This window comes from Macrobrachium rosenbergii, chromosome 57 (assembly GCF_040412425.1).
Source record: "Macrobrachium rosenbergii isolate ZJJX-2024 chromosome 57, ASM4041242v1, whole genome shotgun sequence".
NCBI classification, from domain to species: Eukaryota; Metazoa; Arthropoda; class Malacostraca; order Decapoda; family Palaemonidae; genus Macrobrachium; species Macrobrachium rosenbergii.
In genome coordinates this window covers 12,300,234-12,315,857 of record NC_089797.1, presented here as the reverse complement: position 1 = coordinate 12,315,857, position 15,624 = coordinate 12,300,234, and the positions used below count along the sequence as shown (strand labels likewise).

General features: G+C 45.3%; 1 protein-coding gene across 2 annotated transcripts in view; it reads right to left on the bottom strand.

The window, feature by feature from the left end:
* Window positions 1-15,624, bottom strand: part of LOC136837118 (Bardet-Biedl syndrome 7 protein homolog) — a 70,776-nt gene that overhangs the window by 49,311 nt on the left and 5,841 nt on the right. For both annotated transcript variants that reach the window (XM_067101726.1, XM_067101727.1), the window contains exons 3-4: window positions 4,115-4,238; window positions 3,321-3,435 (exon numbers count right to left, since the gene is read on the bottom strand). In XM_067101726.1, coding sequence (XP_066957827.1) covers window positions 3,321-3,435; window positions 4,115-4,238 — 239 coding nt within the window. The remainder of the gene's footprint in view (window positions 1-3,320; window positions 3,436-4,114; window positions 4,239-15,624) is intronic.

Here is a 15,624-nt window from a genome sequence, read left to right as displayed (position 1 = left end):
TCTTATGAGAAGAAGAGGGGGAAGGAGACGTCCTCCTCCTTCTACCAAGAGCGACAGGGGCTCTCTTCTTGGTGCGGCTGGGACGTTCAGCAACGTCCTCCTCCGAAGAAATCCTGGTCCTCTTCTGCGGCGGCAAATCTAGCAGCCAGTCGGGAGAAGATTCTAAGGCACGAAAGAGGAGAAGAAGCGTCCTCTTCAACGCGCTCCTCTTGAAAGGATGAGAGTCCAACCGAGAACGTGACCCCTTAAGTGGAGAGGACGCCCTCGGAGGACGAAAAACAATCCTTAAGGATCCGTGCGCGAGCACGATCCTTGGCAGCCTGGGAGACGTCAACAAGGCCTGCCGAAGGGACGCCAGATCGGTGGGGGGTCCCCGTAACCCTCTTGCGGCTTTCGACATGCCCATTCCCTAAGTCCTGGGAGTTCGGCAGAGGTCTAGGCCTAGAGGCATTATAGGGGGGATCACTACACTTCACTGCACTTTCGATCGCCAACACCTTAGACTCCAAGGTACGAATGGAGTTCAAAATCTGCGCAAGGGCATTACCTTCCGCAGACGCAATCACAGGGTTAGAAGGCGACTCTACAGGGAAAGGAGAAGCATTAGTAGGGTTAACAGGAGATAAATTAATACCCTGACTCCCACCTACCGACACACTCCTGGAGGAAGACCTCCTTACACGATCACGCTCTAGCTTGCGAACGTAAGAATCGTACGCCTTCCAATCAGAATCAGGCAACGATTCACACTCCTTGCAGCGATCATCCAACATACAGACATGCCCTCTACATCTCATGCATACTGTGTGAGGGTCTACCGAAGCTTTCGGTAGCCTCACCTTACACTCCTGAACAACACACACCCTGAAACTAGCAGAACTAGATCCAGACATCTCGTTCAAGGAAAAGCCAAAACCAAAATCAAAACAGTCCAAAGAAGCGTATGCCTATCCACAAAGCCAAAGTCAAAATACCAAAAGACAATCAGAATACTTAGTGGAAAAAGTTTACGAAATCCAACAGCGGAGGTATTGACAACAGGTGTTGACAATACCGCGACAGAGAAAAATCTGAATAGAAAATGGGAATGGTTCCTGATACCGCCTCCCAGCGGCGGGAATGGGTACTAACCACCTGGCCCATCTCGTGTGCCGTAAGTTTTGAATTTCTGTCGGTCCCTTTCGGAGAATACAGCTATATATATATCTGTCAGGTAAGTGTCATGAACAAAAGGCCTATCAAGCAGTTCTCAGCAGGCTTGAACTTTTGTTGCTTGGTCCCACTGGATGCCACCTAACTCATGGGAAGCTGGGGAGTTAGCAAATACCTCCAGCACCATTTGGGTATAAACTTCTCCAGGATTACATTTTCAAAAAAGAGATTATCATATTAGAGCTGAAGGAGACTTCAACTCATATCCATGAATCTATCCTTTGTTTTGATGACCTCTCTAATGCAAGTACAGGCAGTCCCCGGTTTACGACGGGTCCGGCTTACGACGTTCCGAGGTTACGACGCTTTTCAAATATATTCATCAGAAATTATTTCCCAGTTTACGACGCATGTTCCGGGGTAATGACGCGTCGTATGCCGATCCGATGGAAGAAATATGGCTCCAAATCAGCAGAATAATCATAATTTGGAGGTTTTTTTGATGAAAAACTCAATAAAAATGCAGTTTACATCGTTTTCAATGCACCCAAAGCATTAAAAGTAAGGTTTTCTTATGATTTTTTGGTTTACGACGCGGCATAAAAACGGAACCCCCGTCGTAAACCGGGGACTGCCTGTAATGGCTATGACCTCACACCCAATAAGAAGCTTCCAGAGATAGGGCTCAATTGCCATACTTGTAGCATCACAACCAATCAGTTAAAAGATGGAGACCAAGGTTCTTCTTAGCAGTATGCTGTACTGAAATTAAGAGCAACATGAGAAGGTATTGGTATCTGACAAAATCCAGGCCTATTTGCTGGCAGAATCCACAAAAATCAAAGGCAAATTTAAGAAAGCTCTCATCAACAAGGGCTTACAAGAATACAGTAGTGACCATTTCTTTTTTCCATTGTTGTACCATCACGAGTAACTGAATACAACCCATAATTTTACGAATGTGGCCAAGACTGTACCATGATCCTTTTTAAGTCTCATGATTCCTTTCGTGTCCAATAAACTTATATACATCAGGGTACTCCAGTTCAGCATCCCTTTGTGTTCTAAGTCCTCAAAAATGTTCTGGTAATGAGGCCTAGCAACTAAGTAGCTACTCAGGATAATGTAAAAAAATGGGTGTGTGTGGAAACAGTTTTTTTAAACTAAAATCAATTTATTCACATACAAACCTTTTACTTTACAAGACAAACATTACCCCTCCTCCCAACTCCTCTAAAATGCAGCTAGTTCAAACTATTCTTTCTTTCTTTATATCTTCAGCTGAAAACCCTGAGGAATATAGCCACCAGACTATAAACCCAAGAGGGCTCCACAGGGAAATCAGCTTGCAGAGTGAGACAAGTTAGAGGAAAAGGTGATAAGAGGGGATGAAAACTTACAATTACAAATGTTACAGCATTTAAGGCTGACTTAAGTAATGGGTCTGTATATGAAAAAATTAAACCTAGTATTAAAACTAGATATTATGATGGATTGAGAAATGAACAATTCTATATCACAGTTATCCACAGTTTGTTCAGGCTATCATAAGCCTTGACTGCTTTACTTCCACTTCCTATTATATATGTGAAAAGATGAAAAAATTGTTGAGAGTTTCTGTGATGGTGGAGATTTAATGGCCTTAAAAGATATATATTGGTCTTAAGTTCAGGTCCACATATACTGATGTCATCACCCCTTCTGTTTTTGTGTAATTTATCTTGAAATACTCTTTTCTTAATTTTACTGCTTTTCCTTTTCACTTGTCTTCAGATACTGTATGTACAGTACATTTTTTCTTTGCTTTTTTTTTATCCCTTTATTTGCAAATTTCTCTGCAAATCTTTTCCCTTCTGAATTATTCCGAGGCATAGTGGCAAAAAAGATAAGATACAACTGTAACTAGATATAAGAGTAAAAAGTATAAGGATGATATGTTTCTGACATGGCAGCAATCCAATTCTCAGAGGAAAATCCTCTCAGAGCAAATTTGAATTGATCTATCAGAGCAAAACAGAATAAATCCTCACTATAAGGTTAAGAAATGAGTAATTATAAAAGAGTAATTATTATAAGCCTCCAGGGAAGAATCATCAGAACTTATCTTAAATTAAAATAGAGCTGTAAGAATGATAAAACAAATGGAAAAATGTATTTTCACAACTTACATAGACTTTATTTCCTCTGTTAAATTGGTGTCAAACCCCAAAAACTGTTTGCCTTTTTTAGTATAACCTCGGACTTCATTGCCTGATGACACAAATATTTTGTCTCGTACAGTACCTGCAAAAAAAAAAAAAAAAAAAAAAAGAAATACCTACGTCATCATCATTATGGTTTTTGACAAATTTTCACATTTTCAAGTAACATAAAATTAATATTTTCCACATTTTTTGTCCAGCACACTTTCAGCCTGAATCCTTATTTGGTCCCAGGTCTTCAGCTATGTGCTTTTCAACAATTTTTTAGGCATACCTACTGGTCTTTGTCCTGCCACTTCCCTACTTGCAATTATTTTAACTAACTGCTCCTCTCCCCTCATCAAACACCTAAACTGTCTAAATCTTTCAGATCTCAATTTATTTTCCACCCCTGGACATCACATTTCTCATTCACTGCCTTACGGTATTTGTAAAGTGATCTACCAATGCAAGTATTTATTCTTCTTATACATTTCAGACATTTGCTTCCTCTCTGATAATCATTACCCATCTTTCAAATATTTAGAAGATTTATGCCATCAAACCCAGGTCATATGCGTAAAGCAGCTCCCACTTCTAGACTGTAGCTTCTTTCATTATTATGATAAAAGACTTAGTGCTGATGAATTTAGACTACTTTGCTCCTTTCTCACCACACAGAAAAGGATGCTTTCTGCCTAAACCAGTAGAAAGACATTAACAAAAACTGATAAAATTGAAATTTGCATGAACACCTATTTCTTTAAAGGCAGCCTACTAACCTAATGCTCCACCAAGCTCTACACGTGTGACTAGCTTCTCAATATCTGCTCTGAATCCCAGCTGAGGCTCTCCCTTCCTCATGGTAAACAGCTGTACAAGGCCATCATGATCACCAACAACAACCTAGAAAATAAAAAATGGTTAAATTGCCATAAACCATTAACTGAGCCATGAAATTTATTATTTTTTATATTGAATGGTAATTAAGGAAAAAATTAACATATTCCCTCATGGATTCCAGATCTTTAAAGGGTTAGTAACTCCCATTAAATCTAATGCTACTATAAAAATATAATTCTTTTGAAAAATAAATGATATGGCTTTAATCGAACAGTGTTAAGCAAACCCAATTTGTATACTGTACATAGTTTAAATCCTGCTGTCAGCAGCCTACCAGACACACAAGAAAGACCAATAACCCTCACTTGATCAGATATCACCCTGGGCAGTGCCACTGGTGGTAAAAGTGCTAGTTAAGTCATTCCATGTACATCTATCAAGCAAGCAATACTGCTAGCTTTCTTTAAAAAAAAAATTTTAATCTCCACTTTTATTTTTTCATATTTTTTGTTGCTTCATTCCTGATTCTGTTTGGAACTCAATTTCTATCATATATAAATGAAAGTGACTTGGTACTACCATGCTGACCTATGTAAGTACTGTATACCATTTTCCTTGAGTAACTGCTGTCCATCATTACCAATGACTTGTCTTGGAGGAAGAAGTTCATAGTAATCTGGCAAATTGTTTCATTTTTATTTTATGAGTTTACACCCTTTCAGTGGAGTACTGAACAGCATCTAAATATATGATTGCGGTAAACAGAATTGTTACAGTCTCAGTAAGTGCCAGTATTTTGCTTAAAGTTCAGTGACTTTGTTTCACTTTGCTTAAATAGTTTTGTTCTTTTCAGTGTCACTTTGAATAACATTCTCTCTCCAGTGTCTTCAGAGAGTATGAATGCTGGATTATTACCTTATTTTATTACAATCACTATTTTCAAAATGTTCAGTAAACATCACTATTATCATAATTATTTTTTATTGACAACTTTGCTAGTTTGGTATCTATAAGTCTGGATTAGGTCTGTCTCCTGAAGATCTAGCCTCCACTACCCTGATTTCTTAGGATTCTAACACTCTCAGGGTTATCCATGCTATGGGCAGCAGTACTCTTTTCTGGAGCAACCCTGGTTTGAGGTTTGCACATCCAATCCTCTCCATGTTTACTACTACTGCTCCAAGATGACAGGTACTACCTTCACTACAAAGTCTTATTTCCAACTTTACATAATATGATATTTTTATGATAAAATAAAGTTTGTTCATACTTACCTGGCAGATATATATATAGCTGTATTCTCCGAAAGGGACCGACAGAAATTCAAAAAACTTACGGCACACGCAGATGGGCCAGGTGGTTAGTACCCATTCCCGCCGCTGGGAGGCGGTATCAGGAACCATTCCCATTTTCTATTCAGATTTTCTAGAAACTAGAACTACTGTCTCCTGAGGGGAGGAGGGGAGGGTACTATGATTATATATATCTGCCAGGTAAGTATGAACAAACTTTATTTTATCATAAAAAACATATCATTTTGTTCATGACACTTACCTGACAGATATATATATAGCTGAATCCCACCATTGGAGGTGGGAAGAGACAGAATAGGATTTAGGAAACAAAACTATGTAGGCGATTGACGCCTTGGTTCCTTACCTGTTAGCATTGCTGACTTCGTGATTACTGTCACCCAAGCCTGCTTCTGCTTTACTAGAAAACTCCAGCGAGGTAGAGACCTATAGAGCTGGTGGAATCTAGATGATCTGTCAACGGGGCGAGACCACAATGTGACTAGACCATATGACCTTACTATGAGGGTAAGCGACAAACTAACAACCACCTGACCAAGCCTAGTTACATTAAAAGATTAACATAAACTAAGGACTGGGGCGACCACCACTGGTGGAGACCCAACGACCATAAAAACAACACAAAAAATATTAAAAACACACCAAAACAAAACTAAAGGAGAGGATGAGAGTCGCTTTCTGTTCCCAAGATCGTATTTGCTGAGCGGAAAACGTAAGGCCCCAGCGCACAGCAATTCTCATAGGACGTCTTCACTTCTGTGAGATAATGAGAAGCAAAGACCGAATTGCTTCGCCAAAAAGTGGCACCCAGAATGTCATTGAGAGACTGGTTTTTCTGGAAGGCCACTGAGGTAGCAATGGCTCTCACTTCGTGAGCCTTAACCTTCAAAGTTCTCAAGTCTTTGTCTAGCACACTGGAATGGGCGTCTATGATGGTGCTTCTTAGAAAGAACGCCAGGGCATTTTTCGAGAGAGGTAAATCAGGCCTCTTAACGGAGCACCAGAGATTGCTAGAAGGACCTCTACAATTCTGGGTCCTCTGCAAATAAAATTTTAGAGCCCTGACAGGACACAGGGTTCTCTCAGGTTCTTGTCCAGTGATGTCCGTCAAGCCCTTAATTTCAAGGACCTGGGCCAAGGGGAAGACGGGTTCTCATTCTTAGCAAGAAAAATAGGGCTCAGAGAACAGACAGCATCAGGGCCTCTGAAACCTATAATCTTGCTGAACGCTTGAAAGTTCACTAACTCTCTTCGCTGTCCGCCAGAGCAGTTAGGAAAATAGCTTTCTTTGTTACATCTCTGAAGGAAGCAGAATTTAAAGGTTCAAACCTCTCTTCGACATCAGGAATTTTAGAACTACATCTAAATTCCACGAAGGTAACTTAGGGAGGCTACCTTAGACGTCTCAAAAGACCTAAGAAGATCATGAAGGTCTTTATTGTCCGATAAGTTCAGGCCTCTATGCCTGAAGACCGTTGACAGCATACTCCTATAGCCTTTGATGGTAGGGACTGCCAGGTTCAAATCCTTTCTCAGATATAAAAGGAAGTCCGCTATCTGGGAAAGAGAGGTCGTGGTGGAGGAAATTCCCTTAAGTTTACACCACCTCCTGAAAATGATCCACTTGGACTGGTACACTGCTGGAAGAGGCTCTCCTGGCGTTAGCGATCGCCTTAGCCACTGGTCTAGAAAAACCTCTCGCTCTGAGCAACTTCTGATAGTCTGTATGCAGTTAGACTCAGAGCGGGAAGGTTTTTGTGGTACCTCTCTTAAGTGGGGTTGTTTGAGAAGATCTGTTCTCAAAGGAAGCGTTCTTGGATAGTCTACCACGAGAGACATGACCTCTGGGAACCATTCTGCTGAAGGCCAAAAAGGAGCGATTAAAGTCATTCTCGTCCCTTCTGAGGCTACAAACTTTCTGACGACTTCTTCCCAGAATCTTGAATGGGGAAAGGCGTACAGATCTAGACCCTTCCAGTCCCAGAGAAAGGCGTCTATTGCTAGGGCTCCCGGTCGAGAACAGGAGAGCAGTAAAGGGGCAGCCTTGTGGTCCTTGAAGTCGCTGAAAAAACGTCCACTAGGGGACGTCCCAAAGTTTCCAAAGATCCTGACACACTTCTGCGTTCAGAGTCCATTCTGTTGGCAGAAGCTGATGTTGTCGACTGAGAAGGTCGGGCCCAAAAACATTCTCGACCCTGCAACAAAACGAGTGAGAATCGTCACCTGGTGAGAATGTGCCCAAAGCAGGATCTTTAGGCTTGGCGATCAAGAACAGGGACCGAGAATGAGTACCTCCCTGTTTCTTGAGGTACGCCAGGGCCGTGGTGTTGTCGGAGTTGACTTGAATCACCCGACCTGCAACTTGATCCTGGAAGAACTGAAGAGCCAGGAAAATCGCTTTCAGTTCTTTGAGATTTATGTGCCAGGACACCTGTTCCCCTTTCCAGGTGCCTGACACTTCCTCCCCTAGTGTTGCTCCCCATCCCGACATGGACGCCGTCAAAAAACACTAGGTCGGGGCTCTGAAGATAGAGAGAGACCCCTTCTGCCAACTTTACAGGATCGAGCCACCACCGAAGATGGTCCTTGACAGAGAGAGAGATCCTGAGAGACTCGTCTAAGTCCTCCTTGTTCTTCCAGTTGTCTGCAAGAAAGAACTGTAGGGGTCTGAGATGCAACCTCCCCAGGGAAACAAACTTCTCCAGTGATGAAATGGTCCCCAGCAGACTCATCCATTCCCTCACCGAGCATGTTTCTTTCCCCAGGAAGGCCGAAACTTTTACTAAGCAGTGCTGCTGACGGTCCTGGGATGGAAAGGCTCGAAAACCCGAATTCTGAATCCATCCGAATCCCCAGATAAAGAATGGACTGAGAGGGGATCAGATGCGACTTCTCTAAATTCACAAGAAGTCCCAGGGACTTTGTCAGTTCCAAAGTCGAATGCAAGTCCTCCAGACACCTTTGTTCCGATGTGGCTCGGATGAGCCAGTCGTCTAGATAGAGCGATATCCTTACTCCGGCAAGATGAAGCCACCGGGCAACGTTCCTCATCAGGACTGTGAAAACCATAGGAGCTGTACTCAGACCGAAACAGAGAGCTCTGAATTGGTACACTCTTCCCTTCAGGACAAACCTCAAAAACTTTCTCGATTGAGGATGAATGGGGACATGAAAATGATATTTTAATGATAAAATAAAGTTTGTTCATACTTACCTGGCAGATATATATATAGCTGTATTCTCTGTTAGTCCGACAGAATTTCAAAACTTTCACGACACATATATATAGCTGCAGTGGGAGATCAGGTGGTTAGTACCCATTCCCGCAGCTGGGAGGCGGGGGCTATCAGGAACCATTCCCATTTTCTATTCAGATTTTCTAGTGCCACTGTCTCCTGAGGGGAGGTGGGCGGGCACTATGAATATATATATCTGCCAGGTAAGTATGAACAAACTTTATTTTATCATTAAAATATCATTTTGTTCATGAAACTTACCTGTCAGATATATATATAGCTGAATACCACCATTGGAGGTGGGTACAGACAGAATAGGATTTGGAAAAAACACACTACAAGTAGGTGAAAGATATTTTGGTTCCTTACCTGTTAGCATAGCTGACTTCGTGATTACTGTCACCCAAGTCCGCTTCTGCTTAACTAGAGTCTCCAGCAAGGGTGTGACCTGTATAGCTGGTGAGTTCTAGATGATCTGTCAACGGGGACGTGACCACAGTGTGACAAGACCATATTGACCATACAATGAGGGCAAACGAAGCAAAAACCAACCACCTGACCAAGCCTAACTAAGTTAGGATAACAAAACTAAAGCTAACGATTGGGAAGTCCATCACAGGCAGTCGACCCAACAACCATAAAAACACTATCCAACCATTTTCTATAGGATAGGATGAGTGTCATCCCCTGCCCCCAGGAAAGTATCTGCGGAAAACGTATGGTCCTAGCGAGAAGCAGTTCTCATATGTCGTCTTCACATCTCTCAGGTAGTGTGAAGCGAACACAGAGTTGCTCCGCCAAAATGTGGCACCCAGAATGTTGCTGAGTGACATATTTTTCTGAAAAGCCACTGAAGTCGCAACCGCCCTCACCTCGTGAGCATTGACTTTCAGAAGTTTCAAATCAGAGTCTTGACAGGATGAATGGGCTTCTTTAATCGTATCTCTCAGAAAGAAAGCCAGAGCATTCTTTGACATAGGTAAGTCCGGTCTCTTTACTGAACACCATAAACTATCTGAGGGACCTCGACTTTCCTTCGTCTTGTCTAAGTAGACTTTGAGAGCCCTAACAGGGCAAAGGACTCTCTCTGGCTCTTGAATAAGGATTTCAGCCATACCCTTGATTTCGAAACTCTTGGGCCAAGGGTTAGACGGGCTTTCATTTTTCGCTAAAAAGGAAGGGCTTAAGGAACAAACCGCGTTATGCCCTTTAAAGCCTGTATATGCCTACTAAAGGCTTGCAGTTCACTAACCCTCTTTGCCGTTGCTAGAGCGGTTAGAAAAATAGTCTTCCTAGTAATGTTCCTCAATGACGCAGAATGAAGAGGCTCAAACGAACTGGACATGAGGAACCAAGCACAACATCCAAATTCCAAGAAGGAGTCCTTAGCTGAGGCACCTTCGAGGTTTCAAAGGATCTGAAGAGATCGTGAAGGTCTCTGTTGTTAGACAGATCCAAGTCTCTATGCCTAAAAACAGATGAAAGCATGCTTCTATACCCCTTTATAGTCGAGACTGCAAGTTTCACATCACTCCTCAGAAATAAGAGGAAGTCTGCTATCTGGCTCACAGAGGTCGTGGTGGAGGAAATGCCCTTCTTTCTACACCATCTCCTAAAAATGGTCCACTTCGATTGGTACAAATTGCTGGAAGAGAGTCTTCTCGCCCTGGCAATAGCTTTCGCCACTGGTCTAGAAAACCTCTCGCTCTGGCCAGCCATTCTCGATAGTCTGAATGCAGTCAGACACAGAGCGGGAGGTTTTTTGTGGTACCTCTCGAAGTGGGGTTGTCTGAGTAGATCGACTCTCATGGGCAGAGATCTCTCGGAAAGTCTACTAGGAAGGACATGACCTCTGTGAACCATTCCCTCGAAGGCCAAAATGGGGCGATCAACGTCATCCTCGTCCCTTCCGACGACGCAAACTTTCTGATGACTTCTCCGATGATTTTGTACGGAGGAAAGGCATACACGTCCATCCCCGACCAATCCCAAAGAAGAGCGTCCACTGAGAGAGCTCCTGGGTCGAGAACAGGGGAGCAGTAAAGAGGAAGTCTCTTCGTCTTGGAGGTTGCGAAAGAGATCTACCAAGGGACGTCCCCAAAGCTTCCACAGTCCTTGACACACCTCTTGGTGTAGGATCCATTCGGTCGGGAGCAGTTGTCGCTGCCGACTTAGAAGATCCGCACGGACGTTCTCTACGCCTGCAACAAACCTCGTGAGGATCGTAATATTTCGGGCCTGTGCCCACAGAAGAATGTCCTTTGCTAAGGCGAACAGGGACCGAGAGTGAGTTCCCCCCTGTTTCTTGAGGTATGAAAGGGCCGTGGTGTTGTCCGAGTTGATCTGGACAACTTCGGTTCGAGACTTGAGCCTCGAAGAAAAGAAGGGCCAACTGAATCGCCCCAATTCTTTGAGGTTTATGTGCCAGGACACCTGTTCCCCTCTCCAGGTACCCGACACTTCTTCCCTCCCCAGTGTTGCTCCCCACCCCGAAATGGACGCGTCGGAAAACAACACTAGGTCGGGGTTCTGAAGTTGAAGAGAAAGGCCTTCTGCCAACTTCGAAGGATCGAGCCACCACCGAAGGTGATTCTTTACCTTTGGCGAGATACTCAAAGAAACTTCCAGATTCTCCTTGTCGTGCCAGTTCTCTGCAAGGAAGAATTGAAGCGGTCTGAGGTGCAGTCTCCCCAGGGAAACAAACTTCTCCAGTGATGAAATGGTCCCCAGCAGACTCATCCATTCCTCACCGAGCATGTTTCTTTCCTCAGGAAGGCTGAAACTTTTTCTAAACACTGAAGTTGTCTTTCTTGAGACGGAAATGCTCGAAAAGCCACTGAATCCATCTGAATCCCCAGATAAACGATGGACTGAGTCGGGTCAGATGGGACTTTTCGAAATTCACCAGAAGTCCCAGGGACTTCATCATCAAAGTCAAAGTCGTGTGAAGATCCTCCAGACACCTTGTCATTGACGAGGCTCGAATGAGCCAATCGTCCAAATAAAGGGAGATTCTTATTCCTCCAAGGCGAAGCCATCTTGCAACATTCCTCATCAAGATCGTGAAAACCATAGGAGCTGTGCTGAGCCCGAAGCAAAGGGCCCTGAACTGGAATACCTGTCCCCGCAGGACAAATCTCAGGTATTTCCTCGATAGAGGATGTATAGGGACGTGAAAATAGGCGTCCTGGAGATCGAGAGAAACCATCCAGTCGCCTGGTCTTAGGGCTCCCATGACCGACTGGGACGTCTCCATTACGAACTTTTCCTTCAGAACGAAATGGTTCAACTTGCTGACGTCCAGAACTGGTCTCCAACCCCCTGACTGCTTCGGAACCAGAAACAGCCTGTTGTAAAAGCCCGGGGATTGTAAATCGGAGACTTGCTCCACAGCTCTCTTCTCGAGCATTTGATCGAGCAGGTTGAAGAGAATTTGTTGTTTCTCCTGATGATAGGATGGCGACAGATCTATGGGAATCGTAGTCAATGGAGGCAATACGAGGAATGGGATCTTGTATCCCTTTTCGATGACTTGGAGGGACCAGCTGTCCGTCCCTCTCTCTCTCCAGGCTTTTGCAAAAGAAAGGAGCCTGGCTCCTACCGGTGTCTGAAGGTTTAAGGAGTCATTTCTTGCCCCTGGTCTTAGAAGGGGCTCTACCTCTTGAGGGACCTCTGCCTCGAAAGGACGATCTAGAGGAAGGTCTTCCACGAAAGGGCTTCTGAATCTTGGAAGACTGTCCAAGGGAAGAAGTCGAAGGGGCTGCAGGACGTCTAGAAGACTGGGCCAGGAGGTCCTGAGTAGCCTTCTCTTGCAATGTGGAGGCCATATCCTTGACTAAGGGTTGGGGAAAAAGATGGCTAGAAAGCGGAGCGAACAACAATTCTGCCTTCTGAGTAGGAGAGACCGACTTCGCCGTGAAGTTGCAGTAAATGGCTCTCTTCTTTAAAAGGCCCGCACAGAAATGGGCAGCCAGTTCTTCGGAGCCATCCCTAACCGCCTTGTCCATACAGGATAGGACACTAAACAAGTCTCCCAGGCTAATGGAGTCAGGGCTACGAGCCTGCAAATCCAAGACTCCCAGGCACCAGTCCAAAAAGTTAAAAACTTCTAAGGACCTGAAAAGGCCTTTCAGATGGTGATCAATCTCAGATAAAGACCAGGACACCTTAGCTGAAGAAAGGAGAGACCTTCTGGGAGCGTCCACAAGGCTGGCAAAATCCCCTTGGGAAGAGGAAGGAACTCTCCAACCAACCTCCTCTCCTGTCTCGTACCAAATTCCTGCTTTTCCACTCAATCTTGATGGAGGTAGGGCGAAAGAAGTCTTGCACTGAGCCTTCCTGGAGTCCATCCACTCTTGAACCTTGCTAAAGGCCCTCTTCGTAGAGAGAGACGTAGCCATCTTCACAAAACCAGAAGACTTTTGTGACTTAGACGAGGTAAGCTGCGAGGGGGGAGGGCGAGGAGCAGAGGGTTGAAACTTGTCCCCAAACAAGTCTTTCAGCAGCCTAGTTAAGACTTGGTAGTCTGCAGAAGCTGAAGAAGAAGATGTCTGATCCTCAACTGCAGGATCCGAAGCTGAGAAAGCTCTCCTTCTTCCACAGGAGCAACGGAAGGGGCAGGAGAAGAACCGGAAGGACGAAGTCCTTGCAGACCAACATGCAAAAACTTAGACTTCTGCTTGGAAGAAGTCCGAGAGGAGTCACGAAAGTCACGAGCAGAAGAATCAAAATGAGAGTCTCGGCGAAGCGGAGTTCCCCCCTTCCTGACGAAATCCCGACGAGCTTCTTGACGACCGATCCGGCGAGTCCTGGTGAGTGCGAGCAGCGAGGAGGCGTCATGCCTCGCAGCAAGAAAAGGCGTCGTGCCGAGCAGCAAGGGAGGCGTCTTGACGAACTGCAAGGGAGGCGTCCTGACGAGCAGCCAGGGAGGCGTCATGACGAGCAGCAAGGGAGGCGTCATGCCGAGCAGCAAGGGAGGCGTCCTGCCGAGCAGCATGAGAAGCGTCACGCTTAGCAGCATGAGAAGCGCCACGCTTAGCAGCATGAGAAGCGCCACGCTTGGCAGCATGAGAAGCGTCCATGACGAAAACAAGAGGGTCGTCAGAAAAGAGGGGCGTCAAGCCTGGCAGCGTGAAGCGTATCTTCAAAGCGGAAATTGCGATCCCTGCCAAGTCCAGTAAAACGCTGAGCAACAGGACTTCTAGCGGGCGGCGAAGCATGAGACGACGACGAACGAGGAGAAGGAGAAGGGGAAGGTTTAGACCTCTTGATCGGCAGCCGGGAATCCTTTCGACGACGACACGCATCGGTCTCCTTCTGGGCCATTAAAGAAGCCAATTGCTCCTGCATGCCAAGGAGCAGCTTACGAGTAGGAGAAGATTCTACTTCAGGAGAAGGACTGATCCTATGAGAAGAAGAGGGGCGAGGGGACGCCTTCTTGCTTCTCACAGGGGAAGCAACAGCCTTCTTTCTGGAGCGAGCGGAGCGCTCAAAAGCGTCATCGTCCGATGACGTCCTGGTCCTCTTCTGCGGTGGGATGGCGTCAAAATCCTCCGGAGAAGAGCGAAGAGCGTCACGAGAAAAGGGACGTGAAGCGTCCCCTTCTTTGAAGCTTCTCTTCAAAGGGCGAGAATCCCGAGATTTCCATTCCCGACGCGGGGAGGAGGAATCGGGGAAGAAGAAGCAATCCTGGATTCGTGCCCGTGCACGATCCTTGGCAGCCTGGGAAGCGTCATCAGGACATGCCGAAGGGACGCCAGATCGGTGGGGGGTCCGCGTAACCCTCTTGCGGCTTTCGACTTGCCCACTCCCTGAGTCCTGGGAGTCCGACAGAGGTCTAGACCTAGAGGCGTTATACGGCCGATCTGACGCCCCCTCCACAACACTAGGGGGACTGACACTATCACTGCACTTCACAGCACTTTGAAGAGCGAGCATATTAGCTTCCAAGGTACGAATGGAAGACATAATAATCGCCAGGCATCACCATCCCAGACACAACCCCAGGGTTAGGGGCAACACCACAGGGTTAGGAAGAGCTACGTCTACAGGAGGGTTAACAGGTGAAAGCACACTACCCTGACTCCTACCACTTCTGGAGGAAGACCTCCTGAGCCTATCTCGCTCTAGCTTTCTCACATAAGAATCATAAGTCCTCCAACTAGCATCAGACAAAGATTCACACTCCTTGCATCGGTCATTCAACAAACAAACATGTCCTCTACAACCCGAGCATACAGTGTGAGGATCAACCGAAATTTTCGGTAGCCTCACCTTACAGTCTTGCACACGGCAAACTCGATAACTAGAAGAACTAGATTCAGACATCTTACTCCCAGGAAAAACAAAGCCAAATCCAAAACAATCCACAATAGCGTCCTAGCCACAAGTCCAAGTCAAAACCAAAAATCAAACCAATACTCAAGTGACAATCAAGTTTTATCCGAAATCCAAGACGGAGGTACTGAAAACAAGTGTTGACAGTACCGGCGACAGAGAAAAATCTGAATAGAAAATGGGAATGGTTCCTGATACAGGACTCCCAGCGGCGGGAATGGGTACTAACCACCTGATCTCCCACTGCGTGTGTCGTAAGTTTTGAAATTCTGTCGGACTAACAGAGAATACAGCTATATATATATCTGACAGGTAAGTTTCATGAACAAAATACGCGTCCTGAAGGTCGAGAGAGACCATCCAATCGCCTGGTCGCAGTGCATTGATAACCGACTGGGGCGTCTCCATTTTGAACTTCTCTTTGACGACAAAGTTGTTCAGTCTGCTGACGTCCAGGACTGGTCTCCACCCCCCTGACTGTTTTGGAACCAGGAAGAGACGATTGTAAAAACCTGGAGACTCCAGATCCAGGACTCGCTCTATTGCTCTCTTCTGAATCATTTC